Raw genomic sequence first — 15498 nt, 5'->3', positions numbered from 1 at the left:
AGCTTGTTACTTAGGGGCTGGTTCGGTTCGGGAGCAGGGAGAACAGAGCTCAAACCCGTGTTTTTGTAAACTGAGTAACTGATGCTTCTGTCAATATCGGGCTTCGCCCGCTCCTGTCGGTGCAGGTGCCTTCAGGAGCGGGGAGACCGGGGCTTCGTTCCGCTGCCGGCTGCGAGATTGGAACGCTCCGCGTTGTGATGTGTGCGCTCTCGCTGTTGCCGGGCATCGGGGGGTGTCGTTTGGGCTGAAGAGGGTCCCGACGCTGGTACCAGCGATGTGCAAACAGACCTGGTACGGTACATCTGACATACGTGCCGGATGTGCCGGATACGACATCCGACAGAAGTGTGAGGTGCTTCTGTGAGATAAGTTAACGAGGCACAGTGTGTGATGGATTATGTCTTAAAGTGTTCCTTCGAGGCAGAAAACATGAAGAAAAGTTGTTTTCTTCCACCCTCTCCCGAAGATTAGAAACTTAAAATCACAGGAAAACAAATGATGCTTTGGTTTTAGCTGAAGAGTAGGATGTCTAATATGAGCCCTAGTGATGTGCTTGATAGTCTGTTTTCAGGTTTTCCAGAAGATGAATTTATATCTGCAGGAAGATGTTTGAATATGAAAACAAGGCTTGGGGATGTCTCTCTGTTCACACTCTCTTCCTCTGTTAATGAGCGTTTGCTTAGAAACTCAACCATTTCTCAGCTCCTTTCTTAAAATATTATTTGCAAGTACCTTTCTTAAACATACATGTTGGAATCTCCATGAATGAAGCTGCACCTCTTATAACCCAGAGATTACTCCTACGTGTGTTGACTTAATATTGCTTTTATTTTTAGGGTAAACTGTGAAAAGCTCGGGACAACCGATTCTCAGCTGCCCTGATGCTTTCATCTGGGGTGGAATCTCTCCTTGATTCTTTGGGGTCTGCTGGAATAGAGGAGGGGTACCCTGGGCTGCCCATGAGCATCTCCACGGAACTTATGGCTGTGTCAGAGCCTAAGGTTGGGTTAAGTGCAAAGTCTGGTGTGTCAGTGCCTGTGCTGGCACACAGCAGCGGTCTGTCAGTGGAGCATCGCGCGACACCAAGAGTAGAGAACTTCAGCCAGGATTTGCGTGATGTGCTCCAGGTGATTTCTCATGGGCCAGCAGAATCCCTTGGTGAAGAATTAGTGAAGTCTGGAGACCTTGAAGAGGATGAAAAAAGCAAAAAAAGGAACTTCAGGGGGCTAGACTTCTCTAGTGAGGGATACCAGAGAGGTGGTGAAGAGGCACAAGATGCTGAGGAGTATCATACTGAATGCCACACTCGAGCTGCTGGGCGAAGCTTGGCAAAACAAGTAAGCAAATGGCAAAATTCATCCCTGTATGATGCTTTGAATGTAGGGTTAAAGTGACTGGGCAGATGACTTTGTCCGTGTGGTTTCCTGTTTCTTATTTGGGTCTTCTGGCATGGGTGTTGTTACTTGGATTGTCCTGTGTCCAGTGCAAAATTAGACCCTACTTCAGGAGACAAGCAGTATTTTGTACCATCAGGCTTTTCTCTTTCTTATATATTGTTGGGATGGTGTCAGGCACGGATGTAGCAGAACGTAGAGCAAAACTGACTGGAAAAAAAAGAGAAACAACTTAGAAAGCTCCTTGCCCAGTATCCAGGTATTGTGGGTACAGCATATTCTACTGGTACCATCATCCCTAGTCACTAAATAATAGTTATTTCAGACTAGTAATAGTATTATAATGCTACAGGGGCTTCAGTTTAGTATTTCAGGGTTTACTCTAAAAATAAAGATTATTCTTCATTTTTACTATTACTGTTTGTATTGAGAGAGGAAATCACTGTTACTTTCCTCTTTCAAAACAAGAGACTCACATGGTCATGGCTTTAACTCCTCCCCTTTAACAACCTCTGATGATAAAGATGTTATTTCTAGGTAAAAGCTGCTGAAAGATATACCAAATAATACTCTATTGAAAACTGAACAGTCACAAAACTCTTTATGTAAAAATTGATATTTTCTAAAAATCAATTTTCTTTCATTTGTAAATAGTTTTCACACTCCCTAAAAGAACATAGGGGAGAAAAAAAGTATTGTGACTGAACTCACACCAGCCAGGAAATCATAGAATCGTAGAATAGTTAGGGTTGGAAAGGACATTAAGAATACCTCGATGTGGTGCATGGGTCTGTGTTTTACAGACCTACTTAACTGTATTTTGCATAATACTAAAATATTTTGGGGTTTTAACTCTGGATTTTGGTATCTGATTGGTTTAGAAGTTTGTGAAAATGAACTTAAATAAAGTTTCCAGTCGTTCAGTTTTCCCAGATGAGTTTTCACGTATTTCACAGTGCTGGTAGTTTGGTTGTGGGGTCTTGGTTTGGTTTGGCTTGGGGTTTTTTGCAATTAGACTGAGGTCATCTGCTCCTGGATTTGTAGTTTTGAGGCAAGCGAAGGAGTGATATAAGGCAAGTTCTACCAAAGAAGAGAAAGTGCATGTATCTTACAGAGGTGTACAGTAATGGTCTGGGGATGTGAGATACGTCTGGGGACTGGATTACTCTTCTGATTCGAATTTGTGACAAATTTGTATTTTAAGGTGCTTATATTTTAACTGCTTCTGTCACAAAACTTCATTGCTGCTAAACACAAATCTTTTTTGGACACATCAGAGTTTAATGGGGAGATGATAGGGACTGATAGGATCAGAAAGGAACCATGTGAACCATTTGTAATGCAAGGCTGCCTCCATGCAAGGGCTGATGTGTTCTGAGGTTTCTCAGTGGTTTTCTCACTCAGAACTGACCCAGCTGAGCAGGTGGAGTCCCTGAAACATGCTGAACATTTCAGGAAATCCATCAATCTCCACTAATATTCCTGTCTTGTTGCAGGAGGACCCTCACTTAAACCAGCATGAATTTAAGTCTTTGGGAACCTGTTGCACAGAAGGAGTGGGATCTCTGAAGAACACAGGTGTTTATTTTAGTTGTACATCCCTCCTGCTCTCCCAGGTTACTTTCTGTTGATTTGGAGTTGATGAGTGATTGTGGGATGGCTCATTTATTTTGCTTTACAGTAGAAACTATTAACCTGCATAGCTAAAGCAATATGGAAACTTAATCCTCTGCCTTCTCCTGACAGCACGTGCGCTTTTCCTGAAGCCCTTTTATGTACAAGATGTGTTTTAGTTATTTAATTCAAATACTTATTTACCCCAAAGCAGAAAGTGGTGTTAACAGCAGTTGACTGCATTTCCTTTTGTTTGAAAGCTGGGTTATATGACAGCAGTAATAGCAAAGATGTGAAAAAGAAAAATACTTTAATTTTCTGATGTTTTAAAAAATTAAAATTAAAATGCAGAATCCAAAGGAAGAGGACAACAAAACAAATCTTAATTTAACGATGATCCATAATTTTCTAGCTTCAATACTTTGGTCACTTTGCCTACATCTAGTAATTATTTTCTTTCTCCCGATGTGCTCTCGTGACCAAAGCTTGTATTTAGAATGCCATCTGGTCTTGGTTCTTAGTAGAAACCACGAAAAAGATCTGCAAAAGTCTGAGCAGATATGTTCCCTGTAAGATATTCTACAGTTACTGTAATTTAAATTAGCACTTTCTTTGTGATTTTACAAAACAGTTTCTTAATAACAATTGCTTGGACAGAATGAGACACACATTGTCTTCCTACGGGTGACTTACAAAAATGCCTTATGGCCACTTACTGCACAGTTGTATTCTAGGATAGAGCAGATAAAGTACCCAGCTGTGTTGAGCTTCGGTGTTACAAATAAGTATTATTTGCCTTCTATAATAAGTATTATGTTGGCCTTCTAAATTATATGGTATATGGTTCTGATTTGCTTTATTTTTTCTTACGCAGGAGAAAACCAAGCACGTGTTCAGATGACAGCTGAAACTCTGCCAAAGCTCACTGAAGAAGTACAAGGTATGAAGGCTGTTGGGACTAGGATATTTAGTAAAGCAGGATACAGGAATGACAGAGTGAGTAAAGGTCTTCCACCTTTGTGGCCAGAAGTCATGGCCACAGCTGGGGTTTCAGAAACCATCTTGTTAGATTTTTCAGAGCCTTTGAAAGTCATGGACATTGAATCAGCCACAGAGCATCCACAAGAAACAAATGAGTACAGTGGGTTGAAATCCCATACTGGCGTGCCATTGGGAACAGGGGGTAACGTTGCATCTGGTTTGGAGACTAGAGAAGAAGAGTTATCCGGAGGAAATCCTGATAATGAGTGCAGTATATCACTTGCTAATTGCCAGACTTATCAGCAGGGTGAAGAAAACAATGCTCATGACTTCTGCACAGGTCCTCATAGGTTGCCATCACTAGAAAGCTGTAGAACATTCTCCACAAAAAATTCCAAAGTTTTATGTTTGGTTCTGAAAAGCATCTGTCCTCAGGACTTCAGAAATACACCACTAGAAAACAGTAGTACTGCAGCCCATGGAATTAGCAATGAACCCCCCCAAAACATGGAAACTCAGACTCACTATGATCATGGAACTGGGTTTGGAGAAAATCGAACCTCCACATCTGTACCAACAGAGCAGATCTCGGTGGTAAGGAGAAAAGAATTATCTAGCACTAAATCTGATACTAGGGAAGGAATTGCTAGTGTAGGTAAATCCTACAGCTCTGAATTTGAAGAGGCAGCTGAAGGCTGGAGAAAAATTGCTGTAGGACGTAATGTTGACATTTGTAGCTGTCCTGAAGGTCAAGAGGGTGCTAATTCTGAGCATTGTCATTCTTCAGTTTTTAGTTCTGTTGCTTCATCTCCTGAGGAGTTCTCAAAAGAAAGACTTAAAATTGCCCCATCAGATGGTGATAAGTTGAACAAGGACCAGTGGCAGTTCTTTGTCAGTGATCTATGCAAGGATGATATGAAAGAAAATAGCATATTGATGGAAAGGAGCAACACTGCTTCCCATGAAATTGGACAGACAGACATATGCTTTTATAATCCCTCCAGTAAAATTTCTCCTCCCAGTAGGCACAGCTGTCTGGATATTAGTACGAAGCTAGAAAAAGGTTCATCTGAGGCACAACCACTTGAAAAGGAATGTGAGAGTAATACAACAGCAGAAGAGTTGCCTGGCAGTTTAGTTGAAGGTACAGAAGCTAATAGTAATGACAGTTTCTCCAGTGGCAAAGAAACTAATTTGATTTATACACTAAATGTAACTCTACCTCCTGTTCCACAAAAATCAAGAGAACCTCATCATAATGAGTGTCTTCCTTGTACTGCTAATGAATTTTCAAGCAGGGACAAGGCTCATGATAATCTATCTGGAAAAGAATTAATTGGTGCTTCTGGAGCAACAGGGGAGCAAGTCACTAAAACTGCGCTTGATAAAGACAATTTCAAGTCTTCAGTAAGTTCCAGGACTTCTGAGAACCCTAATGTGACAAGCAAAATTTCCCAAAAGAACATGAAGTCTTCAGTGGGAAATACACAGAGCGTGGTCACTAGTTTAGAAAATGAACATAGTGACATGTGGAATTGTAATAATCAGAGTATGAAAGACCAGTGTACAGCTGCCAGTACTTCCTGTGTTTTATCAGAGAGTACACCTGGAGATGATGTTCTCCTGAACAGTCATTCCCTTAATGTTGAGGTCAATAAGAAGATTGAGGAAAATGATAATTTGGAAGGAGAAGCTTCAGCTTCAAAGGCACTCATCTTTCCAAAAGCGCACTTCCCTTTGGCATGTGAGTCTCTTCCTTGTGAAGATGTCTGGGGCAACAGAGGGGTAGATCTGTATGGGATAAATGACATTTCCACAGCAAAGTACACATTTTGCTCAGCTTACACTGCAGAGAAGTCTGTTGCTACCTTGGTAAGAAATGAGGTTCCAAATAAGAATATGGAGGTTTTGAAACAATTTGATCTTTGTAAAGTAACAGATGGCAGTGAAATTGTTTGTGGCAGAGATGAGGCAAAAGAACAAATCGGCGTGTGTGCTCTCCAGACAGATGAATTTGATAGAATAAGAACTGTGGATTCTTCAAAGGCTCCTAAAGGCGATCAGAGAAATAAAACTAGTGAACAGCTGTTATTCAGATATTTGAACAAAAAACCCTTTGTTCATAATTTTGGATTTTGCAACTCTCCATTAGGCCCAAAGAAGAGAGAACTGGGCGTGTGTGAAGAGGAAGAAGTGTCATCGCTCACAGCTAATCCCTCCAAGTACAGCGCTTCAGTCTGTGGGACGTGTCCAATACTCAGCAACAGGAATATTCAAGCAGAGAAGACCTTTCATCCAATGGAAGATCAGTGTCTTGCATGTCAGAGTGAGTTTGATGGCCCGATTCCAGGCAGCAAGCAACATTTAGAAAGTTTAACTAAACCACCAAACCCTGGCTTACAAACTATGGCTAGTTCTGTGGAAGAAACCAAAATATCAATTGACTCTAGTCAGAGTAAAGAGATAATGTTAAAAACAGGTGACGACCTGCCTCCAGTAGCCCATAAGCATGCAAGAGAAGACAGTTTTCAAGGAACTCTGAAAGAGACTGTGATGGATTTGGACTCTTTAAATGATGAGAGGAATGAACACCATTCAGGAGACATGAGCTTCATCAGTGATCTAACTGAAGAGAAGACAATCAAACAAAAAGAACACAAGAACAGATGTGAAAGAGAAGATACTGGAAGTCTTGAACAAAGCTTTTCTGATAGCAAATCACACTGTTCGCAGCATGCTTGCTTTATCAAATGTGCAAAAGAGAAAGCAGAGCCAGTGCTTGCAGGAAACAAAATGCAGCATTCTTTGCCAAAGGTGAAGTCGTCAGTGGAGGATCAGGAAAATCCAGTTAGTACCCAGTTTTTGCCCCTTTCATCAATTCCTGAAAGTCTGTCATATAAGGCAGAAACATACAAAAGTATGAGAATAAAATCTATCTTAAGTAGCTCTTGCCCACAGTTAACATTTGAGCCTCTCAAAGAAACTGACACTCAAAAGGGTATTGCTGCATCCCATTTCAGGAAGTTTGACATCCAAGAATCTTATGAGACTCAGGTGGATTCAGAAACACCATCATCTCTGAACTTGGGAATCTCTTTGCCTAAGAAAGAAAAGCTGTGTCTGTTATCTGGGAATACACAAATGGATAACTGTGATTCATCTGCAGCTGAAGCTTTTAGCAAAGATTCTTCAGTGACAAAGCCTCTTTCTGTAACAATGTCTGGTAAGAGAAAAGCCAACAATACTGAGCTCCCATTGTCAGATAATGAAGCCACAGCCAGCTTTCTGAATGGAGCAAAATGCTTAAGAGTTTGTGCCTACAGCAAAGGAAGTCTGAGAGGTGAGGGGCATAGCATGCTAAGTGTAAAAGACATGGATGTGATCCAACCAAAAAGTACTCACTGTGGAGAGAAGTTTAAGAATACATATGTAGAGGAGAAGATAGGAAGAGAAGTAGCCTCTAAAAAGAACTTGCCCACAGATTCTTTTCTTGATGGAGAAGATTGTCCATGGGCCTTTTCAGAAGATTCAAAAAAGCCTGGTAGCAAAACAGTCCCTCTCAGTACTGAGAATTATGGAAAGGTTTTGGAAGAAAACCCAAGATCTAATTTAAATAATCTTTCAAAAGAAAGAAAAAGTGATACAAAGCTGACAAACTTAGCAGGTACCAGTCTCCTTTCAGAAACTCTGTGTGATTGTCAAGCTGAAGCTGCGTCTGATGCAGAAACTTCACCAGAATTGCAGTGTAGTACAACACCCCCATTTTATCCACCTATGATTATACTATCAAACAGTTGCAAAGAATTGCTCCCAAACTGTGTGGTTTGCAATGAAGTATGTGTGCCTTACAAATTAAATGCACAAAGCAAAGATAATGTAAATTTGATTATAGAAGGCCAGGACACTACACCAACTCATTCAGTTTGCAAGGAAAATGAGGGTTCAGGTTCAGAGAGACTTGATCAGATAGAGAAATGTCAGGTACCGAAACGAAAGAAAAAGTGTAAGAAGATGAAAGAACATCTGTCAGACAATGCACAACAAGAACTGAAGTCAGAGTATCAAGAGAAAGCAAAAATCACCCTGCGACCAAGTATGTTGCACAGTTCTGAACTCCTATGCAGCTCTTCACATGAGTTGGTGACATCAAGAAATACAAAGTTTGAAGGTACTTCAGAGGAGATTTTTGCTGTTGGAAGCAGTGAACATAAACTATGTAGCACTTTACAAGAAGTCAAAAGGCCAAAGATTACCACAGATGTTATTAGTTCACAGTTTTTGAAGACTCAGGATTCAGAAATGCAAAACCTGAACCTTAATTTAGGGTATGATGGAATCCCTGGTGCCTTTGGAACTACAAATAAGCAAAGAGAACCTCTTCCATTAAAGAGACAGCCTGGAAGGACATGCAAAAAAGTTCCCACATCATATCAGCCAGAAGTCGTAAGAAAAAGCAAAAAAAATAGAAGTTCACCTTTTTTTGAGATTCCCCCAGAAATACTCCCTAAACAGGAAAACACACTTCTCAAGTCTTGGTACTTTCCATGTAAACCACCAGCACTGGGTTCAGAAGCAGCCATGAGGTGTGTGCATATGACAAGGCAGAGGGCCAAGAGGTACAGTTTGTTGAACAGCTTGAGACTTAGAAAATGTACCAAAGAACCAGCACTGTTGAGCAAGCTGTCTGCCATGGCCAGCCAGCTCCTGGCTCCTGCCGAGAGCAGCCATAAGGTAGAACCTCTGTCACATTCTGCTGAACTTCTTCCAGTCGGTGAGAGGTACAGCCAACGTAGGTATAAGAATCTATTGGAAGCCTTTTCTTGCATTAACAGGAACTTACACTCACGCTGGGCTGACAGTTGGTGCACCAAGATGTTTAGCTTTCAGCCTTTGGCACTTTATCCTGTAGAATCTACCAAAATACTTTTTTCAGACTTGAGCCACAAGCCTCCAACCTCTTTCTTGGATACCACAGTTTTCCCAATTTCTTTTCACATAAAATTGGACTCTAGTCCTGTGACAGACCTCACAGGGATGACATCCCAGCACTCTGTACATCATGGACCAGTTTTGGGAGAAATGCCAGCACCGCCTTCACAGTGGACTTTCTCTTTTCTCCTGTCTCAGAGCTGTTCAGATACAACAGCTTTCAAAGAAGATTCCAGTCCAAATAATGAACTGCATTCCTCTCTCTCTCTAACAACCCCAGGGGCTGTTGTCCTTCATCGTGACCGGCGAAGAAATGCCATAGCTGAAAGAAGAGGCGGTTGCTCCATGGCTGGCCTTCACACAGTGTTAGCAATTTCTTCCCCTGGATGCTACAGGATTTGGACGAGAAGAAGAAACTTAACTAGTCATATTCCTACCATCCAGAGACTATTTATATCGCAGTTCACACAGGGTTTGAAAGGGGCAAGGTATCCACCTTCTGTATCAGATGACCGCGTCTCTTCATTGCCATACTCACTGGGCAGGGTACTATCCATATGGAGTCAGCATCGTCCTTCTGCCTGGCCTTCCGAAATCACTCCTCTCCATTCCAATGACTGCAAGTGGCAGCCAAGTGTGGGCATCACAAACAGGTAAACCCCATCAATTTATTTCTGAGATTAAATATGTACAAGGTATGTACTTGCTCCTTTTTGGGAGGGAGAAGGTAACTGCAGCTTGCAGTGAAGGGTCAGTTTCCCGTGTTGCAAACTTACACATTCTGCTCCAAAAATGCCTCATCATGGAAGATTCTTCCATATGGAACAGTCTGTTAACTGAATTTAAGTATATTTGTCTTCGCTTCTTTAGCAATATCCTGTTTCAGCAGAATGGCTAACTCTATTTTCTTTTCCCTTGCAAAATATACACACCATGCATCAGAATATATAATGCAGAAAGGTGAGCTATCATTAGGTCTATTCAGAATGACTGCAGAACAACTGGATTTCTGAGGTAGGAAAGTTTTTTTCAGAGGTCTGAGCCACAAGTGTCACTTGGAACCACTGAAAAATGCTTAATATCAGATTAGGAAGAATCCTGAGGGGTGGGAGGTGGGATTCAGTTAAATTTTTAATTGTATTCCATGACACTTCTATGCTAACTGAAATCTCTTTATGTATGCTGTGCCTGTTGATAGTATGTGCCTGATGTATTGTTGGCACAAGCAAGCATAACTCCACTTCAGGTTGGTAATGACTTTTGTGTGTGCGTCATTCTTGTTATGAATGGGAAGAGGACTGAGATCTACTCAGCATATTTAACTTTATCATTGGCATTCTTTTTACTAAGAAACAGAATGAGAGAAGAGGTTCCTAGCTCTGCTACAGGATTTTTGCATGCTCTTGAGCAAAGATTTTGCCTTTTATGCCTCAGTGACACAGGGCAGCTCAGTCCCTGATTTTATGGTCTTGAGCTTCCTGGACAGAGTGTAGGCTCACCAGCACTGTACAAAAGTCCATTCGATTAAGTGTTTTCTTTAATATGGCAGTCTCTAAAGAACTGTTGAATTTGGCTTATTTTATGTCAGTGGCTTGACAGATGTATAACCAAAAATTTTACCAGGTAAACTAACGCTCTATTTCACTTTGTATAAATAGATAGCATACCTAAAGGTTTAAGTACATCACTTAGTATAAATTCTAATGCCTACCAAGGGTATGAGTGAGCTTATAAAAGTACTGCTCCACTCTGGGAGTTGTCTTCGCTAAAAGAATGGAGCTAAATAATGGCATAGAGACAACTTCACAGCACATTCTGTTGGACCTGCATTCTTCTTGATTCCATATGAGTCAATATATTATGCTGAATGTTGTAGTGTACAAATTAGTACTCTGGAAGTATACCAGTAAACTACAGTTTGAGCACTAAACTTAAAAATAAGACATTATTGCCATTCTTTAAAAACAAAACAAACCCCTTTCTAAAACTTACGTCTGCATTTGAGGTGAATTTCTTACTTTGTGTTGTTGAGGCATGTTATCCTTGGACTGGGAGATCAGAGCTGACTTACGCTCTCATGTTTTCCCCTATACTTAAGTCCGCAGATTCCCAGGCAGCTTGTTACAGCATATCCAGGTTAGCTGAAGCGTAAGAGGATTTAATTCCTTGACGTAAAGGGTAATTTGAAAATTGAATGTTTTGCTATGAATTATCTTTATCCCAAAGGGAGAGAAGCCAAATCAAACTTCATCACTTCAAGTGAAAAACAAACTGAGTTTTAGACTATTTTAACTTTGGGTTTTTTTTTCTCTAACATACCCTACAAATGCATGTATGAGAGCGCCTCAATTCTGCCCACTCAGATTTCCTTTAAGGTGAAGTTATTGTAGCATGCAGTGAGCAAAAAAAGATGGTTTGTGGAAATTTAAAGTGCAGCAAATAAATTCTATTCCTAAAACAGTTAAGCAAAAATTAATATTAAAGTTTTTGCTATAAAGCAACATAAAGAACAAAACCTAACATTTTAAATATTTAACACAATTTTAGACACCATTTGCTGGAGATTGACAAGCTTTCTCATGAACTAATAAATCTTCTTTTTAGAAAGCCATTAGCAGGAACAGTGACAACAGGATAATTCAGGAATCTATCTTAAATTTGTGTGTAGTCAAAAAAAAGTCTCCTATGAAATTGATGTTTGGTGTGTAAATACAGGAATACGGGATGTATGTTTGGTGTAGTGTAAAAGCATTTTCAGCTCCCAGTATGACAAAAATCTTTGCCTTTTTAAATTAAGATATTTAAAAACCAGAAAAATTGGCAAGTGGTTCCCAGCTGTCTACAGGCCATTTTTTTTCCTGGAAGAGATTTGTCCTCTTTAAATTATTTCATTCATAGTTAGTGGTTTTAATAACAGGAAAACAAGGAACTGGAGTATTTCTCCTGCCTATGAATCTTCTGTCACTTCTACCTCCAGTAAAAGCATTCTTTAAGTGAAATACTTTTTCTAATTGGTGCTCATTTGGATTCAAAATTTCTAAAGTGTCTTTTTTTCCTCCCCCTGTAATTGCATAAATCAGTAAGCTCTGCCTCTAGCATTGACAGTCTGATGCACTACTGGTACAGGTTCCAGGTGCTGGGATAGCAAGTGGAACATGGAGAAAAACAAAATGTTATAGTTGTGATATTAAATGACAAACACAAGACATGGGTCTTTCTGACCTCCTTATATTTGGACTTACCTGCGCTGCCAGCATTGTTGGTTTTCATTTATCTGTAGCATTGCAGTCTGGCTGTAACTTTTTTGCCTTAGAACTGTGACATACATTTAGCTTTTAGTTTGGGAGAACAGCAAGTACAAGATTTGCTGTTTAACTTAAAAGCTGTCCCAGCTGATTTTTTCCCCCTGCTATTAATAGTATGGGCACAAAAATAAAGCTTAATATTGAAGGACTTAGAGCTGCTGTGCTGACTTTTATGCCATAGAGTTATGGTAATTACCAACCCTTGAAAGGCCTTTGGTTATTCCAGTCAGCTAAGTATATTCAAGTAAGACTGTGGGAGTTAGAGACAACAGGGAGTTAATCTGATGGAAATCCTTCCTTTCTCTTGTTACTGTTGCTACTATGCACTTTGTTTTTTTAATTCAGTAGCCAAATCCTTCAAGGTTTTTGGTTACTTTAATTTTCAAACCTGGGGGGTTTGAATTAGAAATATAGACTTTCATAGAAACAATTTCAAGTTCCGGACTAATACTGTCTCCCTCTTTCTGTACTTTTATTTCCTTTTCTCATCAGTAACATTTTTAAGTGAAAGTAGGACTATTTCCCTCACAAGCTGTCAGTGAAATTTAGTGGACTACATGGCAGATGTGGCTTGTTCTTGCATTGTTTTAGTCTTTCATTCCCATTCCTGATGTTAGCATTTTTTGTCTTCCAGTCCAGTTTAGACTAACAATCTTCCCCTTGACTATTTTATAGTGTAGACCTAATTTCTGTCTGTTTTGTTTTGTTTTGTTCATTCTTCTTTGGAACCAGCTATGCCATCACACCGCACTTACCTATACAGAGTATGAAAGCACTACAGGCTGAAGGTCATGAGATGTGGTGAGTCTCTTGAACTTCAATGTTTATTCTGAGTAGTAGGATCAAAAACTTTCTCAGAAAGACATTGCTTGTGTCAGTTTGGCTTTCAGCTTTGGCAGCTTATTCCAAGAATAGCTTTCTGATTAAAAAGTTAGTGAAGTAAACTGACCGGATCATGTAATGGAGAAGTGTGGAGGGGCATTAATGAAAACACCATGTAGCTCATTGCATTCTGTTGCTTTCAACTATGTTGTACCACTTCTTATTAAATGAATATCTGATACTAGAGAAGTTTGTTTCCTTACTTGGATTCCTGCTCTTTCTGTCTGACTGACTGGACGTTAGGTGCTGAAAGTTCCTTCTATTTTTTTTTCAGCTTTGGGATGGCAGAGATAAAGCTTTTATATTTATCTGTAAACAAAAAGTATAATTAATAGTTGTGTCAAAGGTTTGCTGGCAGAAAAGGAGGATTAATCACTTTCTGCTATCAGTAGTTACTAAACAGAGCTGTAAACTTTTAACTGTACTGAGAAAGTTCACTCACTTGGGCAATTTCTGTAACGGCATTGCTTTTTGTGCCCATGTTGCAATTTAGGAACATCACCTGAGAGCATGAAATGCTGTTGTAGGATAAATTGGGTATTAATCTAATATGTTCCCTTCTTTCTCTGTTACAGTCTGGAAACTTCATTCCCTCTTCTGTTACCAAAGCCTTGCTCACGTCTGGAATCATCGCCATCTCTCCCCAGGCTTTCAGCATCTGGACTCCAGGCCCACGCCCTTGATGAAGGTGATATTTCTGTTCCAGCCTGTCTTAGATCCCAGGATGACAAAGAACTGGAAAAAGTGAGTTCATTTTAGATGTCGCAGGCTCTTGGTTCCCCAGAACTTGAAGCTGTTGCTAGTAGCATATTGTCTTATAACTGTTGAAGTTGAGGAGAGAGAACAGGCTGCTACTCCTGGTCTGTGATGCTTCTTCCTTTTATTCAAGCAGAAAGAAGGTGGCAAAACCAAAAGGAATGATTATTCTAGAGATAATGTACACTCAAAAGGAAATTCTATTGACTAGTGTGGTCATTATTTCCTTCATTTAATTTTTTTTTCCTCCCTGTCTTTGTCCCCCCCCCTTTTTTTTTTTTTTTTTTTTTTCATAAGACTGAGCCAGAAAAGAGGCCAAAGAAAGTCTCACAAATCCCAATCAGGAAAACTGTTCCTAAGCCAGACCCTAACCTTACTCCAATGGGACTACCCAAACCAAAAAGGTGAGCAGTGTCTTTTAAACAGACTTATATTGGCTCTTGTAAACCTGCTGGTTGTGAAGAAAGGTAGTTTTGAAATTCTTCTTCCTTGATTGATTTGTTTGTTACTTTTTCAGGCTTAAGAAGAAAGAATTTAGTTTAGAAGAAATTTACACAAACAAGAACTACAAGTCCCCTCCTCCAGCCAGGTTGGTTCTGCTTCCTAATGAGAAAACCAAGATAAATGTGCATTACTTAGGCAGAGAGAGAGATATTAAAGATGTTTGAAAGCTAAAAGGGAGATAAATCTTTTTAAATTGCTCTAATTTAAAGTGGTAGGGGAAGTTCAAAAATATTATCTTCTACTGTTTCTATAATTGTGCTTTTGGACTGAAATCAACTCAATCTGTGCACAAATAGCAGATTATTTAGCTAGCAGTAATGTGCAGTTGCAGGAGGTGTACTGTAGGTAAGTACACATTACAAGAGGTATGGAGGAGGTGTAAGAATGTAAAAGTTAGAAGTGTGTTTACTTGGGTTATGAAATCCACTGGTCTCCCTGTCCTGGTAAGGTGGTGGTTACCTGCTTCTTGAGTATTCATGGGTTCTATTCTTTGCTTTTATCAGGAGCTTGGAAACAATCTTTGAAGAGCCCAAGGAGAAAAATGGATGCTTGATCGCTGTCAGCCAGCAGAAGAGGAAGCGGATTCTGGAGTTTCAGGACTTTACTCTTCCTCGGAAAAGGAAGAGACGAGGCAAAATCAAAGCAGTGGGTAGTTTCACCCGGGCAAAAAAAGCTGCACTCCAGAGTGCAGAGTTAGATGCTCTTCTGAGTCAGAAGCTAATGGACCTTGACGCCTTCTTTGCAAACGAGGCTGAGCAAGAGCAGGCCTCTGAGGGAGCCATTTAGCTGAAAATGGTCCAGTCAGCTTGTTTAGTATTTTAGTCCTTTTGGGAGAAACCTACTGACTTCTTCATACGTTACTCTGCCACTCTGCTCTAATATCTGATGAGCTGGTTTTGGCTGTGGCCCTCTTTAAGGTGCTATTTTGTTTTTTCTTAAATTATTTTTTTTTTTAAATGCTATTGGAGGGATTCTTTTAGGTCCCTGTTTGAGTGTAACACAGCCACATCCAATTTACCATTCCTTCCCCAGCCCCTGGAAATTACTCTAATGTTTAATTACATTTAAATACCTTTTGGGGGTGGAGTAGGAGTGTAAAGGAGAAGTAGTGCACCTTCAGTGATGCTAGAACT

General features: G+C 40.1%; 1 protein-coding gene across 1 annotated transcript; it reads left to right on the top strand.

The window, feature by feature from the left end:
- The first annotated feature begins 881 nt into the window (after positions 1 to 881).
- Positions 882 to 15287, top strand: PRR14L (proline rich 14-like). The gene is made up of 9 exons (XM_010015521.1): positions 882 to 1337; positions 2891 to 2972; positions 3883 to 6714; positions 7330 to 9571; positions 12956 to 13024; positions 13681 to 13849; positions 14159 to 14265; positions 14379 to 14450; positions 14869 to 15287. Exons 1-9 carry the CDS (start codon positions 882 to 884, stop codon positions 15149 to 15151), a joined length of 6312 nt encoding a protein of 2103 aa, XP_010013823.1. The 3' UTR covers positions 15152 to 15287.
- Positions 15288 to 15498: the final 211 nt, after the last annotated feature.

The sequence above is a fragment of the Nestor notabilis genome, unplaced genomic scaffold (assembly GCF_000696875.1).
Source record: "Nestor notabilis isolate BGI_N333 unplaced genomic scaffold, ASM69687v1 scaffold13075, whole genome shotgun sequence".
Taxonomy (NCBI): Eukaryota; Metazoa; Chordata; class Aves; order Psittaciformes; family Psittacidae; genus Nestor; species Nestor notabilis.
The sequence above is the reverse complement of the archived record's forward strand: the minus strand, read 5'-3'. Positions and strand labels throughout refer to the sequence as shown.